Source organism: Nerophis lumbriciformis, linkage group LG37, assembly GCF_033978685.3.
Source record: "Nerophis lumbriciformis linkage group LG37, RoL_Nlum_v2.1, whole genome shotgun sequence".
In the NCBI taxonomy this organism is placed as follows: Eukaryota; Metazoa; Chordata; class Actinopteri; order Syngnathiformes; family Syngnathidae; genus Nerophis; species Nerophis lumbriciformis.
In genome coordinates this window covers 12,972,136-12,995,758 of record NC_084584.2, presented here as the reverse complement: position 1 = coordinate 12,995,758, position 23,623 = coordinate 12,972,136, and the positions used below count along the sequence as shown (strand labels likewise).

Sequence of the window (23,623 nt, the reverse complement as noted above, 5' to 3'; positions counted from 1 at the left end):
TAGTACACAAGTACATAAATACGTGTGAAGTTTGATAGTACACAAGTACATAACGAGGTGTAAAGTTTGATAGTACCCAAGTACATAAAGACGTGTAAAGTTTGATAGTACATAAGTACATAAAGACGTGTAAAGTTTGATCGTACACAAGTACATAAAGACGTGTAAAGTTTGATAGTACATAAGTGCCTGAAGACGTGTAAAGTTTGATAGTACACAAGTACATAAAGACGTGTAAAGTTTGATAGTACACAAGTACATTAAGACGTGTAAAGTTAGATGGTACACAAGTACATAAAGACGTGTAAAGTTTGATAGTACACAAGTACATAAATATGTGTGAAGTTTGATAGTACACAAGTACATAAATACGTGTGAAGTTTGATAGTACACAAGTACATAACGAGGTGTAAAGTTTGATAGTACCCAAGTACATAAAGACGTGTTAAGTTTGATACTACATAAGTGCCTGAAGACGTGTAAAGTTTGATGGTACACAAGTACATAAAGACGTGTAAATGTTGATAGTACACAAGTTCATAAAGACGTGTAAAGTTTGATAGTGCACAAGTACATAAAGACGTGTAAATGTTGATAGTACACAAGTACATAAAGATGTGTAAAGTTTGATAGTACACAAGTATGTAATGACATGTAAAGTTTGATAGTACAAAAGTACATAAAGGCGTGTAAAGTTTGATAGTATACAAGTACATAAAGATGTGTAAAGTTTGATAGTACACAAGTACATAAAGACGTGTAAAGTTTGATAGTACACAAGTACATAAAGACGTGTAAAGTTTGATAGTACACAAGTACATAAAGACGTGTAAATGTTGATAGTACACAAGTACATAAAGACGTGTAAAGTTTAATAATATACAAGTTCATGAAGACGTGTACAGTTAGATAGTACAGAAGTACATAAAGACGTGTAAAGTTTGATCGTACACAAGTACATAAAGACGTGTAAAGTTTGATAGTACATAAGTGCCTGAAGACGTGTAAAGTTTGATAGTACACAAGTACATAAAGACGTGTAAAGTTTGATAGTACACAAGTACATAAAGACGTGTAAAGTTTGATAGTACACAAGTACATTAAGACGTGTAAAGTTTGATAGTACACAAGTACATAAAGACGTGTAAAGTTTGATAGTACACAAGTACATAAAGATGTGTAAAGTTTGATAGTACACAAGTACATAAATACGTGTGAAGTTTGATAGTACACAAGTACATAAAGACGTGTAAAGTTTGATAGTACACAAGTACATAAAGACGTGTAAAGTTTGATAGTACACAAGTACATAAAGACATGCGAAGTTTGATAGTACACGAGTACATAAATATGTGTGAAGTTTCATACTACACAAGTACATAAATACGTGTGAAGTTTCATACTACACAAGTACATAAATACATGTGAAGTTTGATAGTACACAAGTACATAAATACGTGTGAAGTTTGATAGTACACAAGTACATAAAGATGTGTAAAGTTTGATAGTACACAAGTACATAAAACGTGTAAATGTTGATAGTACACAAGTACATAAAGACGTGTAAAGTTAGATGGTACACAAGTACATAAAGTCGTGTAAATGCTGATAGTACACAAGTACATAAAGACGTGTAAAGTTTGATGTACACAAGTACATAAAGATGTGTAAAGTTTGATAGTACACAAGCACATAAAGACATGCAAAGTTTGATAGTACACAAGTACATAAAGACGTGTAAATGTTGATAGTACACAAGTACATAAAGACGTGTAAAGTTTGATAGTACACAAGTACATAAAGACGTGTAAAGTTTGATAGTACACAAGTACATAAAGACGTGTAAAGTTTGATAGTACACAAGTGCCTGAAGAGGTGTAAAGTTTGATAGTACACAAGTACATAAAGACGTGTAAAGTTTGATAGTACACAAGTGCCTGAAGACGTGTAAAGTTTGATAGTACACAAGTACATAAAGACGTGTGAAGTTTGATAGTACACAAGTACATAAATACGTGTAAAGTTTGATAGTACACAAGTACATAAAGACGTGTAAAGTTTGATAGTACACAAGTACATAAAGACGTGTAAAGTTTGATAGTACACAAGTACATAAAGACGTGTAAAGTTTGATAGTACACAAGTACATAAAGACGTGTAAAGTTTGATAGTACACAAGTACATTAAGACGTATAAAGTTTGATAGTACACAAGTACATAAAGACGTGTAAAGTTTGATAGTACACAAGTACATAAAGATGTGTAAAGTTTGATAGTACACAAGTACATAAATACGTGTGAAGTTTGATAGTACACAAGTACATAAAGACGTGTAAAGTTTGATAGTACACAAGTACATAAAGACGTGTAAAGTTTGATAGTACACAAGTACATAAAGACGTGTAAAGTTTGATAGTACACAAGTACATAAATATGTGTGAAGTTCGATAGTACACAAGTACATAAAGACGTGTAAATGTTGATAGTACACAAGTACATAAAGACGTGTAAAGTTTGATAGTACACAAGTACATAGACGTGTAAATGTTGATAGTACACAAGCACATAAAGACGTGTAAAGTTAGATGGTACACAAGTACATAAAGACGTGTAAATGTTGATAGTACACAAGTACATAAAGACGTGTAAAGTTTGATAGTACACAAGTACAAAAAGACGTGTAAATGTTGATAGTACACAAGTACATAAAGACGTGTAAAGTTTGATAGTACACAAGTACATAAAGACGTGTAAAGTTTGATAGTACACAAGTGCCTGAAGACGTGTAAAGTTTGATAGTACACAAGTACATAAAGACGTGTAAAGTTTGATAGTACACAAGTACATAAATACGTGTAAAGTTTGATAGTACACAAGTACATAAAGACGTGTAAAGTTTGATAGTACACAAGTACATAAAGACGTGTAAAGTTTGATAGTACACAAGTACATAAAGATGTGTAAAGTTTGATAGTACACAAGTACATAAAAACGTGTAAATGTTGATAGTACACAAGTACATAAAGACGTGTAAAGTTAGATGGTACACAAGTACATAAAGTCGTGTAAATGTTGATAGTACACAAGTACATAAAGACGTGTAAAGTTTGATGTACACAAGTACATAAAGATGTGTAAAGTTTGATAGTACACAAGCACATAAAGACATGCAAAGTTTGATAGTACACAAGTACATAAAGACGTGTAAATGTTGATAGTACACAAGTACATAAAGACGTGTAAAGTTTGATAGTACACAAGTACATAAAGACGTGTAAAGTTTGATAGTACACAAGTACATAAAGACGTGTAAAGTTTGATAGTACACAAGTGCCTGAAGAGGTGTAAAGTTTGATAGTACACAAGTACATAAAGACGTGTAAAGTTTGATAGTACACAAGTGCCTGAAGACGTGTAAAGTTTGATAGTACACAAGTACATAAAGACGTGTGAAGTTTGATAGTACACAAGTACATAAATACGTGTAAAGTTTGATAGTACACAAGTACATAAAGACGTGTAAAGTTTGATAGTACACAAGTACATAAAGACGTGTAAAGTTTGATAGTACACAAGTACATAAAGACGTGTAAAGTTTGATAGTACACAAGTACATAAAGACGTGTAAAGTTTGATAGTACACAAGTACATTAAGACGTATAAAGTTTGATAGTACACAAGTACATAAAGACGTGTAAAGTTTGATAGTACACAAGTACATAAAGATGTGTAAAGTTTGATAGTACACAAGTACATAAATACGTGTGAAGTTTGATAGTACACAAGTACAAAAAGACGTGTAAAGTTTGATAGTACACAAGTACATAAAGACGTGTAAAGTTTGATAGTACACAAGTACATAAAGACGTGTAAAGTTTGATAGTACACAAGTACATAAATATGTGTGAAGTTCGATAGTACACAAGTACATAAAGACGTGTAAATGTTGATAGTACACAAGTACATAAAGACGTGTAAAGTTTGATAGTACACAAGTACATAGACGTGTAAATGTTGATAGTACACAAGCACATAAAGACGTGTAAAGTTAGATGGTACACAAGTACATAAAGACGTGTAAATGTTGATAGTACACAAGTACATAAAGACGTGTAAAGTTTGATAGTACACAAGTACAAAAAGACGTGTAAATGTTGATAGTACACAAGTACATAAAGACGTGTAAAGTTTGATAGTACACAAGTACATAAAGACGTGTAAAGTTTGATAGTACACAAGTGCCTGAAGACGTGTAAAGTTTGATAGTACACAAGTACATAAAGACGTGTAAAGTTTGATAGTACACAAGTACATAAATACGTGTAAAGTTTGATAGTACACAAGTACATAAAGACGTGTAAAGTTTGATAGTACACAAGTACATAAAGACGTGTAAAGTTTGATAGTACACAAGTACATAAAGACGTGTAAAGTTTGATAGTACACAAGTACATAAAGATGTGTAAAGTTTGATAGTACACAAGTACATAAAGATGTGTAAAGTTTGATAGTACACAAGTACATAAATACGTGTAAAGTTTGATAGTACACAAGTACATAAAGACGTGTAAAGTTTGATAGTACACAAGTACATAAAGACGTGTAAAGTTTGATAGTACACAAGTACATAAAGACGTGTAAAGTTTGATAGTACACAAGTACATAAAGACGTGTAAAGTTTGATAGTACACAAGTACATAAAGACGTGTAAAGTTTGATAGTACACAAGTACATAAAGACGTGTAAATGTTGATAGTACACAAGTACATAAAGACGTGTAAAGTTTGATAGTACACAAGTACATAGACGTGTAAATGTTGATAGTACACAAGCACATAAAAACGTGTAAAGTTAGATGGTACACAAGTACATAAAGACGTGTAAATGTTGATAGTACACAAGTACATAAAGACGTGTAAAGTTTGATAGTACACATGTACATAAAGACGTGTAAAGTTTAATAATATACAAGTTCATGAAGAAGAGTACAGTTTGATAGTACACAAGTACATAAAGACATGCAAAGTTTGATAGTACACAAGTACATAAAGACGTGTAAATGTTGATAGTACACAAGTACATAAAGACGTGTAAAGTTTGATAGTACACAAGTACAAAAAGACGTGTAAATGTTGATAGTACACAAGTACATAAAGACGTGTAAAGTTTGATAGTACACAAGTACATAAAGACGTGTAAAGTTTGATAGTACACAAGTACATAAATGTGTGAAGTTTAATAGTACACAAGTACATAAAGACGTGTAAAGTTTGATAGTACACAAGTACATAAAGACGTGTAAAGTTTGATAGTACACAAGTGCCTGAAGAGGTGTAAAGTTTGATAGTACACAAGTACATAAAGACGTGTAAAGTTTGATAGTACACAAGTGCCTGAAGACGTGTAAAGTTTGATAGTACACAAGTACATAAAGACGTGTGAAGTTTGATAGTACACAAGTACATAAATACGTGTAAAGTTTGATAGTACACAAGTACATAAAGACGTGTAAAGTTTGATAGTACACAAGTACATAAAGACGTGTAAAGTTTGATAGTACACAAGTACATAAAGACGTGTAAAGTTTGATAGTACACAAGTACATAAAGACGTGTAAAGTTTGATAGTACACAAGTACATTAAGACGTATAAAGTTTGATAGTACACAAGTACATAAAGACGTGTAAAGTTTGATAGTACACAAGTACATAAAGATGTGTAAAGTTTGATAGTACACAAGTACATAAATACGTGTGAAGTTTGATAGTACACAAGTACAAAAAGACGTGTAAAGTTTGATAGTACACAAGTACATAAAGACGTGTAAAGTTTGATAGTACACAAGTACATAAAGACGTGTAAAGTTTGATAGTACACAAGTACATAAATATGTGTGAAGTTCGATAGTACACAAGTACATAAAGACGTGTAAATGTTGATAGTACACAAGTACATAAAGACGTGTAAATGTTGATAGTACACAAGCACATAAAGACGTGTAAAGTTAGATGGTACACAAGTACATAAAGACGTGTAAATGTTGATAGTACACAAGTACATAAAGACGTGTAAAGTTTGATAGTACACAAGTACAAAAAGACGTGTAAATGTTGATAGTACACAAGTACATAAAGACGTGTAAAGTTTGATAGTACACAAGTACATAAAGACGTGTAAAGTTTGATAGTACACAAGTGCCTGAAGACGTGTAAAGTTTGATAGTACACAAGTACATAAAGACGTGTAAAGTTTGATAGTACACAAGTACATAAATACGTGTAAAGTTTGATAGTACACAAGTACATAAAGACGTGTAAAGTTTGATAGTACACAAGTACATAAAGACGTGTAAAGTTTGATAGTACACAAGTACATAAAGACGTGTAAAGTTTGATAGTACATAAGTACATAAAGATGTGTAAAGTTTGATAGTACACAAGTACATAAAGATGTGTAAAGTTTGATAGTACACAAGTACATAAATACGTGTAAAGTTTGATAGTACACAAGTACATAAAGACGTGTAAAGTTTGATAGTACACAAGTACATAAAGACGTGTAAAGTTTGATAGTACACAAGTACATAAAGACGTGTAAAGTTTGATAGTACACAAGTACATAAAGACGTGTAAAGTTTGATAGTACACAAGTACATAAAGACGTGTAAAGTTTGATAGTACACAAGTACATAAAGACGTGTAAAGTTTGATAGTACACAAGTACATAAAGACGTGTAAATGTTGATAGTACACAAGTACATAAAGACGTGTAAAGTTTGATAGTACACAAGTACATAGACGTGTAAATGTTGATAGTACACAAGCACATAAAAACGTGTAAAGTTAGATGGTACACAAGTACATAAAGACGTGTAAATGTTGATAGTACACGAGTACATAAAGACGTGTAAAGTTTGATAGTACACATGTACATAAAGACGTGTAAAGTTTAATAATATACAAGTTCATGAAGAAGAGTACAGTTTGATAGTACACAAGTACATAAAGACATGCAAAGTTTGATAGTACACAAGTACATAAAGACGTGTAAATGTTGATAGTACACAAGTACATAAAGACGTGTAAAGTTTGATAGTACACAAGTACAAAAAGACGTGTAAATGTTGATAGTACACAAGTACATAAAGACGTGTAAAGTTTGATAGTACACAAGTACATAAAGACGTGTAAAGTTTGATAGTACACAAGTACATAAAGATGTGTAAAGTTTGATAGTACACAAGTACATAAAGACGTGTAAAGTTTGATAGTACACAAGTACATAAAGACGTGTAAATGTTGATAGTACACAAGTACATAAAGACGTGTAAAGTTTGATAGTACACAAGTACATAGACGTGTAAATGTTGATAGTACACAAGCACATAAAAACGTGTAAAGTTAGATGGTACACAAGTACATAAAGACGTGTAAATGTTGATAGTACACAAGTACATAAAGACGTGTAAAGTTTGATAGTACACATGTACATAAAGACGTGTAAAGTTTAATAATATACAAGTTCATGAAGAAGAGTACAGTTTGATAGTACACAAGTACATAAAGACATGCAAAGTTTGATAGTACACAAGTACATAAATACGTGTAAATGTTGATAGTACACAAGTACATAAAGACGTGTAAAGTTTGATAGTACACAAGTACAAAAAGACGTGTAAATGTTGATAGTACACAAGTACATAAAGACGTGTAAAGTTTGATAGTACACAAGTACATAAAGACGTGTAAAGTTTGATAGTACACAAGTACATAAATGTGTGAAGTTTGATAGTACACAAGTACATAAATACGTGTGAAGTTTGATAGTACACAAGTACATAAAGACATGTAAAGTTTGATAGTACACAAGTACATAAAGACGAGTAAAGTTTGATAGTACACAAGTACATAAAGACGTGTAAAGTTTGATAGTGCACAAGTACATAAAGACGTGTAAAGTTTGATAGTACACAAGTACATAAAGACGTGTAAAGTTTGATAGTACACAAGTACATAAAGACGTGTAAAGTTTGATAGTACACAAGTACATAAAGACGTGTAAATTTTGATAGTACACAAGTACAAAAATGTAAGGTTTGATAGTACACAAGTACATAAAGACGTGTAAAGTTTGATAGTACACAAGTACATAAATACGTGTGAAGTTAGATAGTACACAAGTACATAAAGACGTGTAAAGTTTGATAGTACACAAGTACATAAAGACGTGTAAATTTGATAGTACACAAGTACATAAAGATGTGTAAAAGTGACATTACCAAGCTTGACAGAGCCCCCAAAGAGCGAGCCTTTATCGAAGGCATCTTTCCACGTGAACGTCAAGCACAGCTGGTGACACACAAAAAGACACTTTGTTGTGAACAAGTTGTTGGGAACAAGAAAAGGCCACAGATCTCCCGCTATGTAATCCATTCCCAGCATGTGATCCATTACCTGGTTTTCACAGAAGGGAAACTTGGGCTCCACGGCGCACAGCTGGTCATAATATCTGGAGAGAGCAGACATTTGCAGCAATAAGAACATTTTTCTGGTGGCAGCATGCAAAGATGAACACGGTCTTCCATCATGTGCACACAAACACGCTTTAAACAATGTTCAAACAATATTCATCCACACGCAGGGAGTTTCAAAATGTGTCTAGATGATAACACAATCCTCCACTTATCCTGCACATTTTGTCCAATCAGAAGCCTGGAATGCAGGATATTATAAGACCTGTGTTCATGTTGTGGTGGACCATATACACTCATGTACACATGGTCTCTGTGACAATGAAACAGATGAGAAGCCAATGAGTGAAACAAGAGCAACAATGTACTAACAGCAGTCGCAACTTGAGAGGCGCTATCCTTTTTTTTAGCAGCCTCAACTGAGTGGACTCTTTACTCGTCAAGCTGCGAACAGCAGCACAGCACATGTCCACCCCTTCACAATAATAGCGCGGTGCAACACACCTGTGTTTCAAAAAAGTACCTCACACACGCATAATGTACTTATTGATACAATTATTATGCTTTAATCTAAAATACTGCTCAAAAGTGTCCAAATGTGAGTTTTTTTGCATTTAATTAACATTTTATTGAACTATATTTGACAAAAAGCACACACTATGGTGGTAAAATAAGTGTAAAGGGTAAAAAAATGAATTAAAAACAATTAAAATGGAAAAAATGAATTGTATTGTTTTTTTATATTGCTGTTATTTAAATGTATTGTGTATTGTTATTATTTTAGTTGTAGTTTGTTGCTAATTTACATCTTGTTTTGTTTTTTTTAACTATAATTACAGTTGGTGGTACAATAAACACTATGTCCGATAATATCTGACTGACGATATTATCGGCCGATAAATGCTTCAAAATGTAATATCGGAAATTATCGGCATCACAATTATCGGTATCGGTTTCAAAAAGTAAAATTTATTAAGAAGTACAGAGCGCCAATAAACCTTAAAGGCACTTCCTTTGCGTGCCGGCCCAGTCACATAATATCTACGGCTTTTCACACACACATGTGAATGCAAGTCATACTTGGTCAACAGCCATACAGGTCACACTGAGGGTGGCCGTATAAACAACTTTAACACTGTTACAAATATGCGCCACACTGTGAACCCACACCAAACAAGAATGACAAACACATTTCGGGAGAACATCCGCACCGTAACACAACACAAACACAACAGAACAAATATCCAGAACCCCTTGCAGCACTAACTCTTCCGGGACGCTACAAGATACACCCCTCGAAACCCCTTACCACCCAACCCCCAACCTTGCCCACCTCAACCTCCTCATGCTCTCTCAGGGAGAGCATGTCCCAAATTCCAAGCTGCTGTTTTGAGGCATGTTAAAAAAATAATGCACATAAATATGGCAGTGCCATGTTGGCATTTTTTTCATAACTTGAGTTGATTTATTTTGGACAACCTTGTTACATTGTTTAATGCATCCAGCGGGGCATCACAACAAAATTAGGCATAATAATGTGTTCATTCCACGACTGAAAATATCGGTTGATATCGGAATCAGTAATTAAGAGTTGGACAATATCGTAATATCGGGAAAAAAGCCATTATTGGACATCTCTAATAAATACTCATGTTTTCAAATTAATGAATGCCGTATTTTTCGGACTATAAGGCGCACTTAAAATCCTTTAATTTTCTCAAAACTCGACAGTGCGCCTTATAACCCGGTGCGCCCAATGCAGTATTTTTCAACCTTTTTTGAGCCAAAGCACATTTCTTGCGTTGAAAAAATGCGGAGGCACACCACCAGCAGAAATCATTAAAAAATTAAACTCAGTTGACGGTAAAAAGTCGTTGTCGCAATTGCTGGATATGACTTTAAACCATAACCAAGCATGCATCAATATAGCTCTTGTCTCAAAGTAGGTGTACTCTCACCACTTGTCACATCACCCCCTGACTTATTTGGACTTTTTTGATGGTTTCCTGTGTGTAGTCTTTTAGTTCTTGTCTTGCACTCCTATTTTGTTGTTGATTGTCATGTACGGATGTACTTTGTGGACGCCGTCTGCTCCACACAGTAAGTCTTTGCTGCTGTCCAGCATTATGTTTTTGTTTACTTTGCAGCCAGTTCAGTTTTAGCTTAGTTTAGCATAGCCATCCCTAAGCTTCGATGCCTTTTCTTAGCTGGACTTGCTTTTTGTTTATTTTTGGTTTAAGCATTACATACCTTTTTATTGGCACACTACCTTTGTGATTCCGACAAACCACGTTCCCGACATCTACAAAGCAATTAGCTACCTGCTGCCTCGTACTCATATGCCGAGCTCTAGACAGCACAGACACTCAACGGCACATTTGCGGATTATAATTACTGGTTTGCAAAAAATATTTTTAACCCAACTAGGTGAAATTTCATAATCTCCCACGGCACACCAGACAATATCTCACGGCACACTAGTGTGCTGTGGCACAGTGGTTGAAAATCACTGGCCTAAAATACGGAATAATTCTGGTCGTGCTTACCGACCTCGAAGCAATTTTATTTGGTACATTGTGTAATGATAAGTGTGACCAGTAGATGGTAGTCACATATAAGAGGTACGTGCAGACTGCAATATGACGCCAGTAAACAACACCAAAACTTTAAATGTTATATTGAAAATAAAGAACATTACACACGGCGCTCAAAAATCTGTCAAAATGTTTTAGTACGACTTTGAAGCCGCACCGCTTGATGGATTGTCGGCCCATTGCGGCTACCGTAGTCAGACATACAAGTATTATTATGGTGTGTGTATAAGGATTGCAAAATGGCACCCATTAGCAGACATATTACCTGGCGTTTTGTTCTACAATATTATGCAAAAACAACTTTTCTTACCTTCTGGTATTTGCTGATGTGTATTTGAGATCTGCATAAGTCCTGAAAATGTGCGCACATCCGCCACTGTAGTCGATAAGCTTCTTCTTTTTCTCTATCTTCTTGTTATGTGACATTCATCCTCCGCTGTTGCCATTTCTAATATAAAGTAGCGTAAACTTCTAACTTGTATCTCGCCACGAAAGCGCTAAAACATACCGGTGTAGTGAGTTTACATTATTCACCCAAGGAACTTTAGTTATTAGAGAGTTCCGGTCGGACGGTTTTTCACGGGACACATTTCCAGTTTTGTTGCACTAGTGAGCCACGGATGAGGAGATGCTGCTCTGTTATTGATTGAAGTAAAGTCTGAATGTCATTAAAACAGGTAGCTCCATCTTTTGACATTTCTTCCACTCCCGTCCTTGCACGCTACACCGCTACAACAAAGATGACGGGGAGAAGACGCTGTCGAAGATGAGCCACGTAAATAAGACCGCCCACAAAACGGAGCATCCGGAAGTGACTGTCAGAAAACGGCTTGAAGATGATCTGTAAAACATCATCTATGCAACATTTTGACCACCATTACATGTTATGTAGACCACATGGAAGTATTTTACATTTAGAGAAAAATCATAATATGACCCCTTTAATGGCGCCTTTTATATGAAAACGGTGCGCCTTATAATCCGGTGCGCCCTATGGTCCAGAAAATACGGTATTCTTGATTACAAAATAAATCAAAATAATCGGAATTAGGGCTGGGCGATATATGGAATATACTCGATATATCGCGGGTTTGTCTCTGTGCGATATAGAAAATGACTTTATGGTGATATTGGAGTATACGTTCTCACGCAGTTGCTTTTAGCTGCGGGCATTACACTACAGGCTTTTATCACTCTTTCCTTCTAACAGGGACATAAAACAAGCGCACCTTCTTACATACGTCACATACTGTCAGGCGTGCAACGTCACACGCTCCCGCCGAGCAGAGAGGTAGCAGCATGGGTAACGTTAGCTGTGGCAGGTGGTGTAAGCGGAGCCGAGCGGTGCGAGTGGTAATACGAGAGAGAGAAGGTGCGAATCTGGTAACAAATGAAAGAATGATAATTAATTCCCGAGAAAAACAGCAGGGGGTCCATCGTCTGGCGGTGGTTTGGCTTCAAGTGGGAAGATGTTGAACAGACAACTGTAATATGTCAAGTATGTGTCAGCAGCATTGCTACAAAAAGTAGCACCACTGCTAATTTGGAGCATCATTTGAAAAGTCACCCGCTAGAGAATGAAGAGTGCTTGAAACTCTGCATGTCAACATCTCCGTTCGGTGCCACACCAACAAAATGCCGAAGCAACCATTTCCACATCAACACCGTATGAAACAAATAGTCTACAACAGAAGGAGATAACGTCCGCAGGAACCTACCACATAGCGAAGGACATACACTATTTGATTTCCTATTATGCAGCTCATTTTTATTTGACACTTATTGAAATATCTTGTGTGACATCATGCACAAAAGTGCACTTTATTTGTTTTAAACTATTGTAGTGGCGTTCTGTACAAAAAGTGCACTTTAATTTAGTGTTGTTTTGATATGTCATCTTAGTGACATCATGCACAAAAGTGCACTAATAGCTTGTTTTAAAATGTCTGACAATCTTGCACTTTCTGTTTTGGAAATGACATGAATGTTTGTGCCACTGCTTAATAACTCTTTAATAAATACACTTTTAGTTGTGATTTCCCTCTCTGCATGAAAGTTCAAAAGTAGCATATATTAATGCAGTATGAAGAAGAATGTTTTAATGTAGACACATAGAATCATCATACTGCTGTGATTATATGCATCAAGGCTAAGGCAAAATATGGAGATATATATCGTGTATCGTGACATGGCCTAAAAATATCGAGATATTAATAAAAGGCCATATCGCACAGCCCTAATTGGAATGATTATTTCCTCCATAATCGTCCAGCCCTACTTTATTAAGCATTTCTTACATATTCCTCCTTTTTGCACCTTCATTTTAAGATCTTATTGTTAAGTGTTCAATGCGATTTTACTATTTTGTTTAAATTGTTTTCCTTTCTGCCTCGATAACTGAGGGAGTTATAATCACAGGAAGGTTACATTTTAAACAAAATATATTCTTTACAGGTCATAAAATATATCAATAATTATTAGGGATGTCCGATAATGGCTTTTTGCCGATATCCCTATATTGTCCAACTCTTTAATTACCGATACCGATATCAACCGATACCGATATCAACCGATACCGATATTTACAGTCGTGGAATTAACACATTATTATGCCTAATTTGGACAACCAGGTATGGTGAAGATAATGTCCTTTTTAAAAAAAAATAAAAATAAGATAAATAAAAAAATAAAAATAAATTGAATAAAAAAGAAAGTAAAACAATATAAAAACAGTTACATAGAAACTAGTAATTAATGAAAATTAGTCAAATTAACTGTTAAAGGTTAGTACAATTAGTGGACCAGCAGCACGCACAATTATGTGTGCTTACGGACTGTATCCCTTGCAGACTGTATTGATATATATTGATATATAATGTAGGAACCACAATATTAATAACAGAGTGTAAATAAGGGAGGGAGGTTTTTTGGGTTGGTGCACTAATTGTAAGTGTATCTTGTGTTTTTTATGTTGATTTAATAAAAAAAAATAAAAAAATAAAAAAACGATACTGATAATGAAAAAAAACCATACCGATCATTTCTGATATTACATTTTAAAGCATTTATCGGCCGATTATATCGACAGGCCGATATTATCGGACATCCCTAATAATTATCGATATCGACCGACATAAAACACTGATATCTTGATACAGTTTCCAGCCTTGTCGCTTGTAGGACAGTTAAAAATAGAAAATGTGCACTTAAAACTTTAATGGCGGCCACAGCTTCACCCCGAAACGAAACATTTGTAGTCTTATCATTTCAATAATGAACTTGTTAGAATGCGACTGTGGTAAGAAAACACATTGCTTAGTTACATAAGCACGTCTGATTGGAGGACGTTGCATGACACTCGATACAGAGTCGGTCAGAATGACAAACTGATGATATCGTTACATTCGCCACATTCAACAAAGACAACCGCGCTTTCTCCTGCCCTCGGAAATCTGAGACGAGGTGTGTGCGCCGCCCGGCTAAAGTCAACACCTGGAGCAAACAATGGTTGCCACGGCGATGTAGACAAAGCCAACCTCCTCCCTGGTAGTTCAGCGGTGCATTCTGCGCCAGCAATGCGAACGCAGAGACACGGCGCGTCGACATCGCTGACACGCCACGTCAGCATGGAGTGACTCATGGCACCGGTCTGAGCCCACCTGATAACAGGACAAGCAACAAGGCAGAGGGATTTTCTTACGTAAGAAGGCCCGACGGCTGCTCTTAATATGACAATATGGTCATCATAAACAAGCAGAAATATCACACTTGCACTTCCATCCATCCATCCATTTTCTACCGCTTATTCCCTTCGGGGTCGCGGGGGGCGCTGGAGCCTTCAATTCTGAATTAAAAAATATACATATGATTTGGACCATAAATCACTCCTAAATGTGTATAATCACTCACATAGTTGGAATTATTGTGTGGAGATGAGCTTTAGAACAGTGTTTTACAACCACTGTGCCGCGGCACACTGTATAGACTCTGGTGTGCCGTGGGAGATTATGGAATTTCACCTATTTGGGTTCAAATCTTTTTTTGCCAACCAGTAATTATAGTCTGCAAATGATGTGTTGTTGTTGAGTGTCGGTGCTGTCTAGAGCTCGGTAGAGTAACCGTGTAATACTCCTCCATATCAGTAGGTGGCAGCAGGTAGCTAATTGCTTTGTAGATGTCGGGAACACGCTGTGTGAGACCACAAGGGTTTGTCGTCGTATTTAATGCTTAAACCAAAAATAAACAAAAGGTGAGTGCCCCTAAGAAAAGGCATTGAAGATTAGGGAAGGCTATACTGAACGAAACTAAAACCTAACTGGCTACAAAGTAAACAAAAACAGAATGCTGGACGACAGCAAAAACTTACAGCATGTGGAGCAAAGACGGCGTCCACAAAGTACATCCGAACATGACATGACCATCAACAATGTCCCCACAAAGAAGGATAGCAACTAGGGATGTCCGATAATATCGAACTGCCGATGTTATCGGCCGATAAATGCTTTAAAACGTAATATCGGAAATTATCGGTATCGGTTTCAAAAAGTAAAGTTCATGACTTTTTAAAACCCGGCTGTGCACACGGACGTAGGGAGAAATACAGAGCGCCAATAACCCTTGAAGGCACTGCCTTTGCGTGCCAGCCCAGTCACATAATATAATAATAATAATAATAATAATAATAATAATAACTGGGATTTATATAGCGCTTTTCTAAGTACCAAAAGTCGCTTTACATGTAGAACCCATCAATCAATCACACATGGTGGTGGTAAGCTACTTTCATAGTCAAAGCTGCCCTGGGGTAGACTGACGGAAGCGTGGCTGCAATTTGCGCCAACGGCCCCTCCGACCACCACCTATCATTCATCATTCAATTCACCGGTGTGAGTGGCACCGGGGGCAAAGGGTGAAGTGTCCCGCCCAAGGACACACCGGCAGCGATTTTTGGATGGTAAGAGGCGGGGAGCGAACCTGCAACCCTCAGGTTTCTGACACGGTTGTTCTACCCACTACGCCATGCCGCCCTAATATCTACAGCTTTTCACACACACAAGTGAATGCATCCATACTTGGTCAACAGCCATACAGGTCACACTGAGAGTGGCCGTATAAACAACTTTAACACTGTTACAAATATGCGCCACACTGTGAACCCACACCAAACAAGAATGACAAACACATTTCGGGAGAACATCCGCACCGTAACACAACATAAACACAGAACAAATACCCAGAAGCTCTTGCAGCACTAACTCTTCCAGGACGCTACAATATACACCCCCCGCTACCCAACCTCCTAATGCTCTCTCAGGGAGAGCATGTCCCAAATACCAAGCTGCTGTTTTGAGGCATGTTAAAAAAAAATAATGCACTTTGTGACTTCAATAATAAATATGGCAGTGCCATGTTGGCATTTTTTTCCATAACTTCAGTTGATTTATTTTGGAAAACCTTGTTACATTGTTTAATGCATCCAGCGGGGAATCACAACAAAATTAGGCATAATAATGTGTTAATTCCACAACTGTATATATCGGTATCGGTTGATATCGGTATCGGTAATTAAGAGTTGGACAATATCGGAATATCGGCAAAAAAGCCATTATTGGACATCTCTAATAGCAACAACTTAAATAGTCTTGATTGCTAAAACAAAGCAATTGCGGGGAATAGCGTTTAAGGAAGACATGAAACTTCTACAGGAAAACACCAACAAAATAGGAAAAGCCACCAAAATAGGAGCACAAGACAAGAACTAAAACACTACAGACAGGAAAACCGCAAAAAAGTCCAAATAAGTCAAGAGGTGATGTGACAGGTGGTGACAGTACACCTACTTTGAGACAAGAGCTATAGTGATGCATGCTTGGTTATGCTTTAAAGTCATATCCAACAATTACGACAACGACTTTTTACTGTCAACTGAGTTTCATTTTTTTAATGATTTCTGCTGGTGGTGTGCCTCCGCATTTTTTCATGGAAAAAAATGTGCCTCGGCTCAAAAAAGGTTGAAAAACATTGCTTTAGAAAACACCTTATATTAATGTGTTGTTTTATTATCATGTTTTACTGAGGGTGACCAAATAAAATGATTAAAATGGGACCGCATGGATCTTTAAATTCACTTCATACTGGGAAAACTGGGTCAATAAGCCCCATAAGCCTGATTTTATTTTCTCAAATTAGTTTAAAAAAAAGATTACTTCCTATAGGTCTACAGGTTTTTTTCCTTTCAATTTATTTATTTACTATCTCTTTATATTCTTTTATTTTTTATTATTATTGTCAGAAAAATTGTATCTAAGTTATCACAAAACTGTGTGTTGCCATGAGTTCCCGGTGAGAAGACAAAAGCTGTCTTTGATCCTACCAAGAAGAAGGCTTGTAAAACTCCACTGTGTAGGATGGGAAGCAACATGGTGTTCTGTTTCTTTGATGTATTGTAATCCACAGAAAGATTTTGTCTTGACCCGAGAACTACAAAGCGGAGAGGAAGCAGGACCAGACTCCCCTCCAGGCGACCTTTTCTTTGAACTGTTTGTAATCAAAGGCGATGGCTGTTTACGACCCCCGTCCCTTAGAAACAGCTGTTGAGATGTAATCAGGGAAAGTCCAAATAAAAGAGGAGGCGTACAATCTTTCGCCAGAGCGTGGTGGAGACTGTCCAAAGAGTACAGTCCAGACCTCTCTCCTCAATTGAGCCAAATTTAATTCTGTCTCTGTTTAATTCCTTGCTTCTTGTCTTGTTTAATAGATCATCAGTGTTTGAACCTGACAATTATTATTTTTGTATTTATTTATTAATATAATATATAATATACATGTATTTATTTGTTTATAATATTATTACTTTAGTTTGTTTTGTTTTTTTGCTGTTTTTCCTCTTTCTTTTGGGAAAAAAAAATAAAAAATTTAAATAGAAGAACATCATTTCCGCACGACACGCACAAGAGAACCCTCAAGGTTCTGGACGACCGCGCCACTCTGCCCGACAGAAGAGAAGAGGTAGCATACTTCCAGGAGAGTAAAAAGTCACATGATCTATAATTTTTCACTGTAAATATCCGAAAGTAGCTAGAATTGGAGCATTAAATGTTACTATTCTAACAGGGTAACTGCTAGCATACATCCAAGATGGCAACAAGTAACAGAATATGATTGTTAGTTTTAAAATGACGAAATGTGCTAAAATGCTAGCACGCTAACATTAGCCTTCTAACAGGGGAACAGCTAGCATACAAATATAAGATGGCGACAGGTAACGAAAGCCATCATTTTTAGGTTAAAAAGTACAATATCAGTCAAAATGTTAGCATGCTACCATTACCATGCTAACACACTTTCAAGATGGCGCGAAGTAACGGAATCTCTGCTTATTTGGTTAAAAAGTATGACATTTGCTAAAATGCTGACTTAAATTGTAACAGAATTGTTGGGTTTAAAGTACAACATTTGCTAAAATGATAGCACGCTAACGTTATCCTAACAGGGGAACAGCTAGCATACATCTAAGATGGCGACAAAAAAAGGAACGAAAGCCATATTTATTGGGTTAAAAAGTACAATATTAGTCAAAATGTCCGTATAAAAGTCCTGTAGGGAGTGCTCAGAGAGTATGGAGGTAACGGACTGTCTGATTGTGGCGGTCCGCTCCCTGTATGATCAGTGTCAGAGCTTGGTCCGCATTACGGGCAGTAAGTCGGACACGTTTCCAGTGAGGGTTGGACTCACCGATTCTGTTCATAACTTTTATGGACATAATTTCTAGGCACAGTCAGGGTGTTGAGGGGGAGGATTAGGTCTCTGCTTTTTGCAGATGATGTGGTCCTGATGGCTTCATCTGGCCAGGATCTTCAGCTCTCACTGGATCGGTTCGCAGCCGAGTGTGAAACGCGACTGCGTTATACGAATCAGCACCTCCAAGTCCGAGTCCATGGTTCTCGCCCGGGAAAGGGTGGAGTGCCATCTCCGGGTTGGGGAGGAGACCCTTCCCCAAGTGGAGGAGTTCAAGTACCTCGGAGTCTTGTTCACGAGTGAGCGAAGAGTGGATCGTGAGATCGACAGGCGGATCGGTGCGACGTCTTCAGTAATGCGGACGCTGTATCGATCCGTTGTGGTGAAGAAGGAGCTGAGCCGGAAGGCAAAGCTCTCAATTTACCGTTCGATCTACGTTCCCATCCTCACCTATGGTCATGAGCTTTGGGTTATGACCGAAAGGACAAGATCACGGGTACAAGCGGCCAAAATGAGTTTCCTCCCTCAGGTGGCGGGGCTCTCCCTTAGAGATAGGGTCAGAAGCTCTGCCATCCGGGAGGAGCTCAAAGTAAAGCCGCTGCTCCTCCACATTGAGAGGAGCCAGATGAGGTGGTTCGGGCATCTGGTCAGGATGCCACCCGAATGCCTTCCTAGGGAGGTGTTTAGGGCATGTACGACCGGCATACTTGCCAACCTTAAGACCTCCGAATTCGGGAGATGGGGGTCGGGGTTTGGTGGTAGCGGGGAGTGTATATTGTAGCGTCCCAGAAGAGTTAGTGCTGCAAGGGGTTCTGGGTATTTGTTCTGTTGTGTTTATGTTGTGTTACGGTGCGGATTTGTTCTCCCGAAATGTGTTTGTCATTCTTGTTTGGTGTGGGTTCACAGTGTGGCGCATATTTGTAACAGCGTTAAAGTTGTTTATTCGGCCACCCTCAGTGTGACCTGTATGGCTGTTGACCAAGTATGCATTGCATTCAGTTATGTGTGTGTGAAAAGCCGTCGATATTATGTGATCGGGCCGGCACGCAAAGGCCGTGCCTTTAAGGTTTATTGGCGCTCTGTACTTCTCCCTACGTCCGTGTACACAGCGGCGTTTTAAAAAGTCATGAATTTTACTTTTTGAAACTGATACCAATAATTTTGAAACCGATACCAATAATTTCCGATGTTACATTTTAAAGCATTTATCGGCCATCCCTAATCATTACTACTATTATTCTCAATATTTTATGGTGCGGATGTTCTCCCGAAATGTGTTTGTCATTCTTGTTTGGTGTGGGTTCACAGTGTGACGCATATTTGCAACAGTGTTAAAGTTGTTTATACGGCCACCCTCAGTGTGGCCTGTATGGCTGTTGATCAAGTATGCCTTGCGTTCACTTGTGTGTGTGTGTAAAAGCCGCAAATGAGCCCGCACGCTGTTTGTATGGAGGAGAAGCGGACGTGACGACAGGTTGTAGAGGACGCTAAAGGCAGTGCCTTTAAGGCACGCCCACAATATTGTTGTCCGGGTGGAAATCGGGAGAATGGTTGCCCTGGGAGATTTTCAGGAGGGGCACTGAAATTCGGTAGTCTCCCGGGAAAATCGGGAGGGTTGGCAAGTATGCCGACCGGTAGCAGGCCACGGGGAAGACCCAGGACACGTTGGGAAGACTATGTCTCCCGGCTGGCCTGGGAACGCCTCGGGATTCATTCATTCATTCATTTTTTATTTATCTTCTTCATTGACGTGCATCTTTGATCGATAGACAATTATACCCCAATTATTCAATTATACATTTACACACCAATGCCTGAGAAGGAGCAGGATGAAGACAAATCTTATATTTTCCTGCCCCCTTCAACATAATACGTAGTCTCACTTAATGGATATCATATAAACGCGGGTCTTTGATCACTCTGATGCGGCTCAGCTGCTTACTTGCCGACCCTTCCGATTTTACCGGGAGACTTCCGAATTTCAGTGACCCTCCCGAAAATCTCCTGGGGTAACCATCCTCCGACTTTCACCAGGACAACAATAGTGAGGGCGTGCCTCGATGGCACTGCCTTTAGCGTCCTTTACAACCTGTCGTCGCGTCAGCTTTTTTCACCATACTATCTGCGTGGCGGCCCAATCTCATGTCGTATGGGGTTTTTGCCTATATACGTAAGTGACTGCAAGGCATACTTGGTCAACAGCCATACAGGTCACACTGAGGGTGGCAATTTAAACAACTTTAACACACTGTGAATCCACACCAAACAAGAATGACAAACACATTTTGGGAGAACATATGCACCGTAACAGAACAGAACAAATACCCAGAATCCCATGCATCCCTGACTCTTCCGGGCTACATTATACACCCCCGCTACCTCCCAACCCCGCCCACCTCCCCCAACCCCGCCCACCTTAACCGACGCACGGAGGAGGGGTGGGGGGGCGGGGTTTGGTGGTAGCGGGGGTGTATAATGTAGCCTGGAAGAGTCAGGGATGCATGGGATTCTGGGTATTTGTTCTGTTGTGTTTATGTTGTGTTACGGTGCGGATGTTCTCCCGAAATGTGTTTGTCATTCTTGTTTGGTGTGGGTTCACAGTGTGGCGCATATTTGTAACAGTGGTAAAGTTGTTTATACGGCCACCCTCAGTATGACCTGTATGGCTGTTGACCAAGTATGCCCTGCAGTCACTTACTTGTGCAGGCAGAGGCCGCATACAACATGTGACCGGGCTGGCACGCTGTTAGTACAGGTTGTAGAGGGCGCTAATGGCAGTGCCATCACGGCACGCCCTTATTAGTGTTGTTTGAGTGAAAATCAGCAGACATTCTAAAGCAGTGGTTCTCAAATGGGGGTACGCGTACCCCTGGGGGTACTTGAAGGTATGCCAAGGGGTACGTGAGATTTTTTTTAAATGTCTGTCAAAAAGAACTGTGAAAAGAAATGCAACAATGCAATATTTAGTGTTGACAGCTAGATTTTTTGTGGACATGTTCCATAAATATTGATGTTAAAGATTTCTTTTTTTGTGAAGAAATGTTTAGAATTAAGTTCATGACAATCCCCAAAGAGGGCACTTTAAGTTGATGATTACTTCTATGTGTAGAAATCTTTATTTATAATTGAATCACTTGTTTATTTTTCAACAAGTTTTTAGTTATTTTTATATCTTTTTTTCAAAATAGTTCAAAAAAGACCACAACAAATGAGCAATATTTTGCACTGTTATACAATTTAATAAATCAGAAACTGATGACATAGTGCTGTATTTTACTTCTTTATCTCTTTTTTTCAACCAAAAATGCTTTGCTCTGATTAGGGGGTACTTGAATTAAAAAAATGTTCACAGGGGGTACATCACTGAAAAAAGGTTGAGAACCACTGTTCTAAAGGATAGTAGCCCTGAATTACGGGAATCTTCCGGGAAAATCGGGAAGGTTTACAAGTATGACGCTGTCAAGCGCCATTCATATAAAACTCGCGGGCCGCACTAACATTACATTTTCATATTAAGGTGCGGGCCGCAAAAGAACATCTCACGGGCCGCATGTCTGGGACCCGTGGTATATACATAGCACAAAGCAAAAAAAAACTTTGTATGCAGTGTTATTTCATTTTAAATTTCAAAAGAGTTTTGTGGCTCCCATTTTTTACTTGAATTTGTGAAACGGGTCAAAATGGCTCTTTGAGTGGTAAAGGTTGCCGACCCCTGATATAAACCAACAAATGTCCATATCCCCCGGGGGGAGCTGGACGTGGGCTTCCCTGCTTAGGCTGCTGCCCCCGCGACCAGACCTCGATAAGCGGAAGAAGATGGATGGATGGTATATTTTGCTAATATTTTGGTCACGTGATTGGAAGGAACCGTTTTAGCTGGTGCCAATCAACCTTGAGTCGTTTTACCTTAAAAACCTCCTTTCCACCCGAAGTCACATGACTAACAAGGCGCGTGGGACAAGTTTCGACATGTTTGGTGGCGTGAATAAGTTCCTACTGCCTGTTAGCTCCCGGTGTTAGCATCCGGGCTAAGCTTAACACGTCTGGGGTGCGGCGGAAGCTAGCGAGGCGCTCACCCGGCGACGCGGGTCCATGTTCGCCGCGGAGTGAGCGAGGGAAACCGGCGCGGCGACCACCGTTTACCTGAGTAAGATCTCCAGGGAGCTTTCATGTTTGTCCAGCGGCCTCCCCAGCGCGTTCCTGCGGAGCTTGTTCAGCTCCTCCACGGCGCGGATGTGCTCCGCCTGCTCGTCGCCCGCCGGGTAGCTGGACGTGACATATTTGGCCAGCGGCTTCACCAAGTCCACCTCGGTGGACTTCTTCAACGGGACAGAAATGAAGGTCGCCATTGCTGGGAGGAAGAGAGGGGGGAACACAAACAAGAGCGAGAGACTTCACTTCCTGGATTGTTCCCTGTCAGGTGACGTCATAAAGACGAGGGGCTCGCACTGCGCAGACTCGAGAGTGTGAAGCGGCGCCAAATACATGGGCGTATGTAAGGTCTGACAGGGCTCAATAGAATTACGGGCACCCCTTTTTATTTAGTTGAATATTTTGATAACATAAAGCAAGTATTAACATTAAAACACCATTTGTATCTAAAAAAATGTTTTGGGTGGACTCAACCCAAAGAAAAAGTTCAAATTATTTGTTTAATGTTTTATTAAAAAATGGATTGCTCTAAATTGATGATTGAACGAGGACTTTATTCATCCCAGGATGGATTGTAGTGCAGATTCAAAGAGTCCGCGAAACTAAGGTGAAAACCACATGAACGCAAGAAGGAAACATCAAAATCTTTGTTTTTAATGTCTATTTTCTA

The 23,623-nt window shown here is 38.3% G+C and overlaps 1 protein-coding gene across 2 annotated transcripts in view; it reads right to left on the bottom strand.

Annotated features, from left to right (window-relative positions):
- pdcd6ip (programmed cell death 6 interacting protein) overlaps positions 1 to 23,242 on the bottom strand; it is a 73,099-nt gene extending 49,857 nt beyond the window's left edge. Inside the window, exons 1-3 of one of the 2 annotated variants that reach the window (XM_061930899.2) lie at positions 22,945 to 23,242; positions 8,454 to 8,508; positions 8,279 to 8,348 (exon numbers count right to left, since the gene is read on the bottom strand). In XM_061930899.2, coding sequence (XP_061786883.1) covers positions 8,279 to 8,348; positions 8,454 to 8,508; positions 22,945 to 23,150 — 331 coding nt within the window. In that variant the 5' untranslated portion in view covers positions 23,151 to 23,242. The remainder of the gene's footprint in view (positions 1 to 8,278; positions 8,349 to 8,453; positions 8,509 to 22,944) is intronic. The other variant, XM_061930900.2, reaches the window with a different exon arrangement.
- Positions 23,243 to 23,623: the final 381 nt, after the last annotated feature.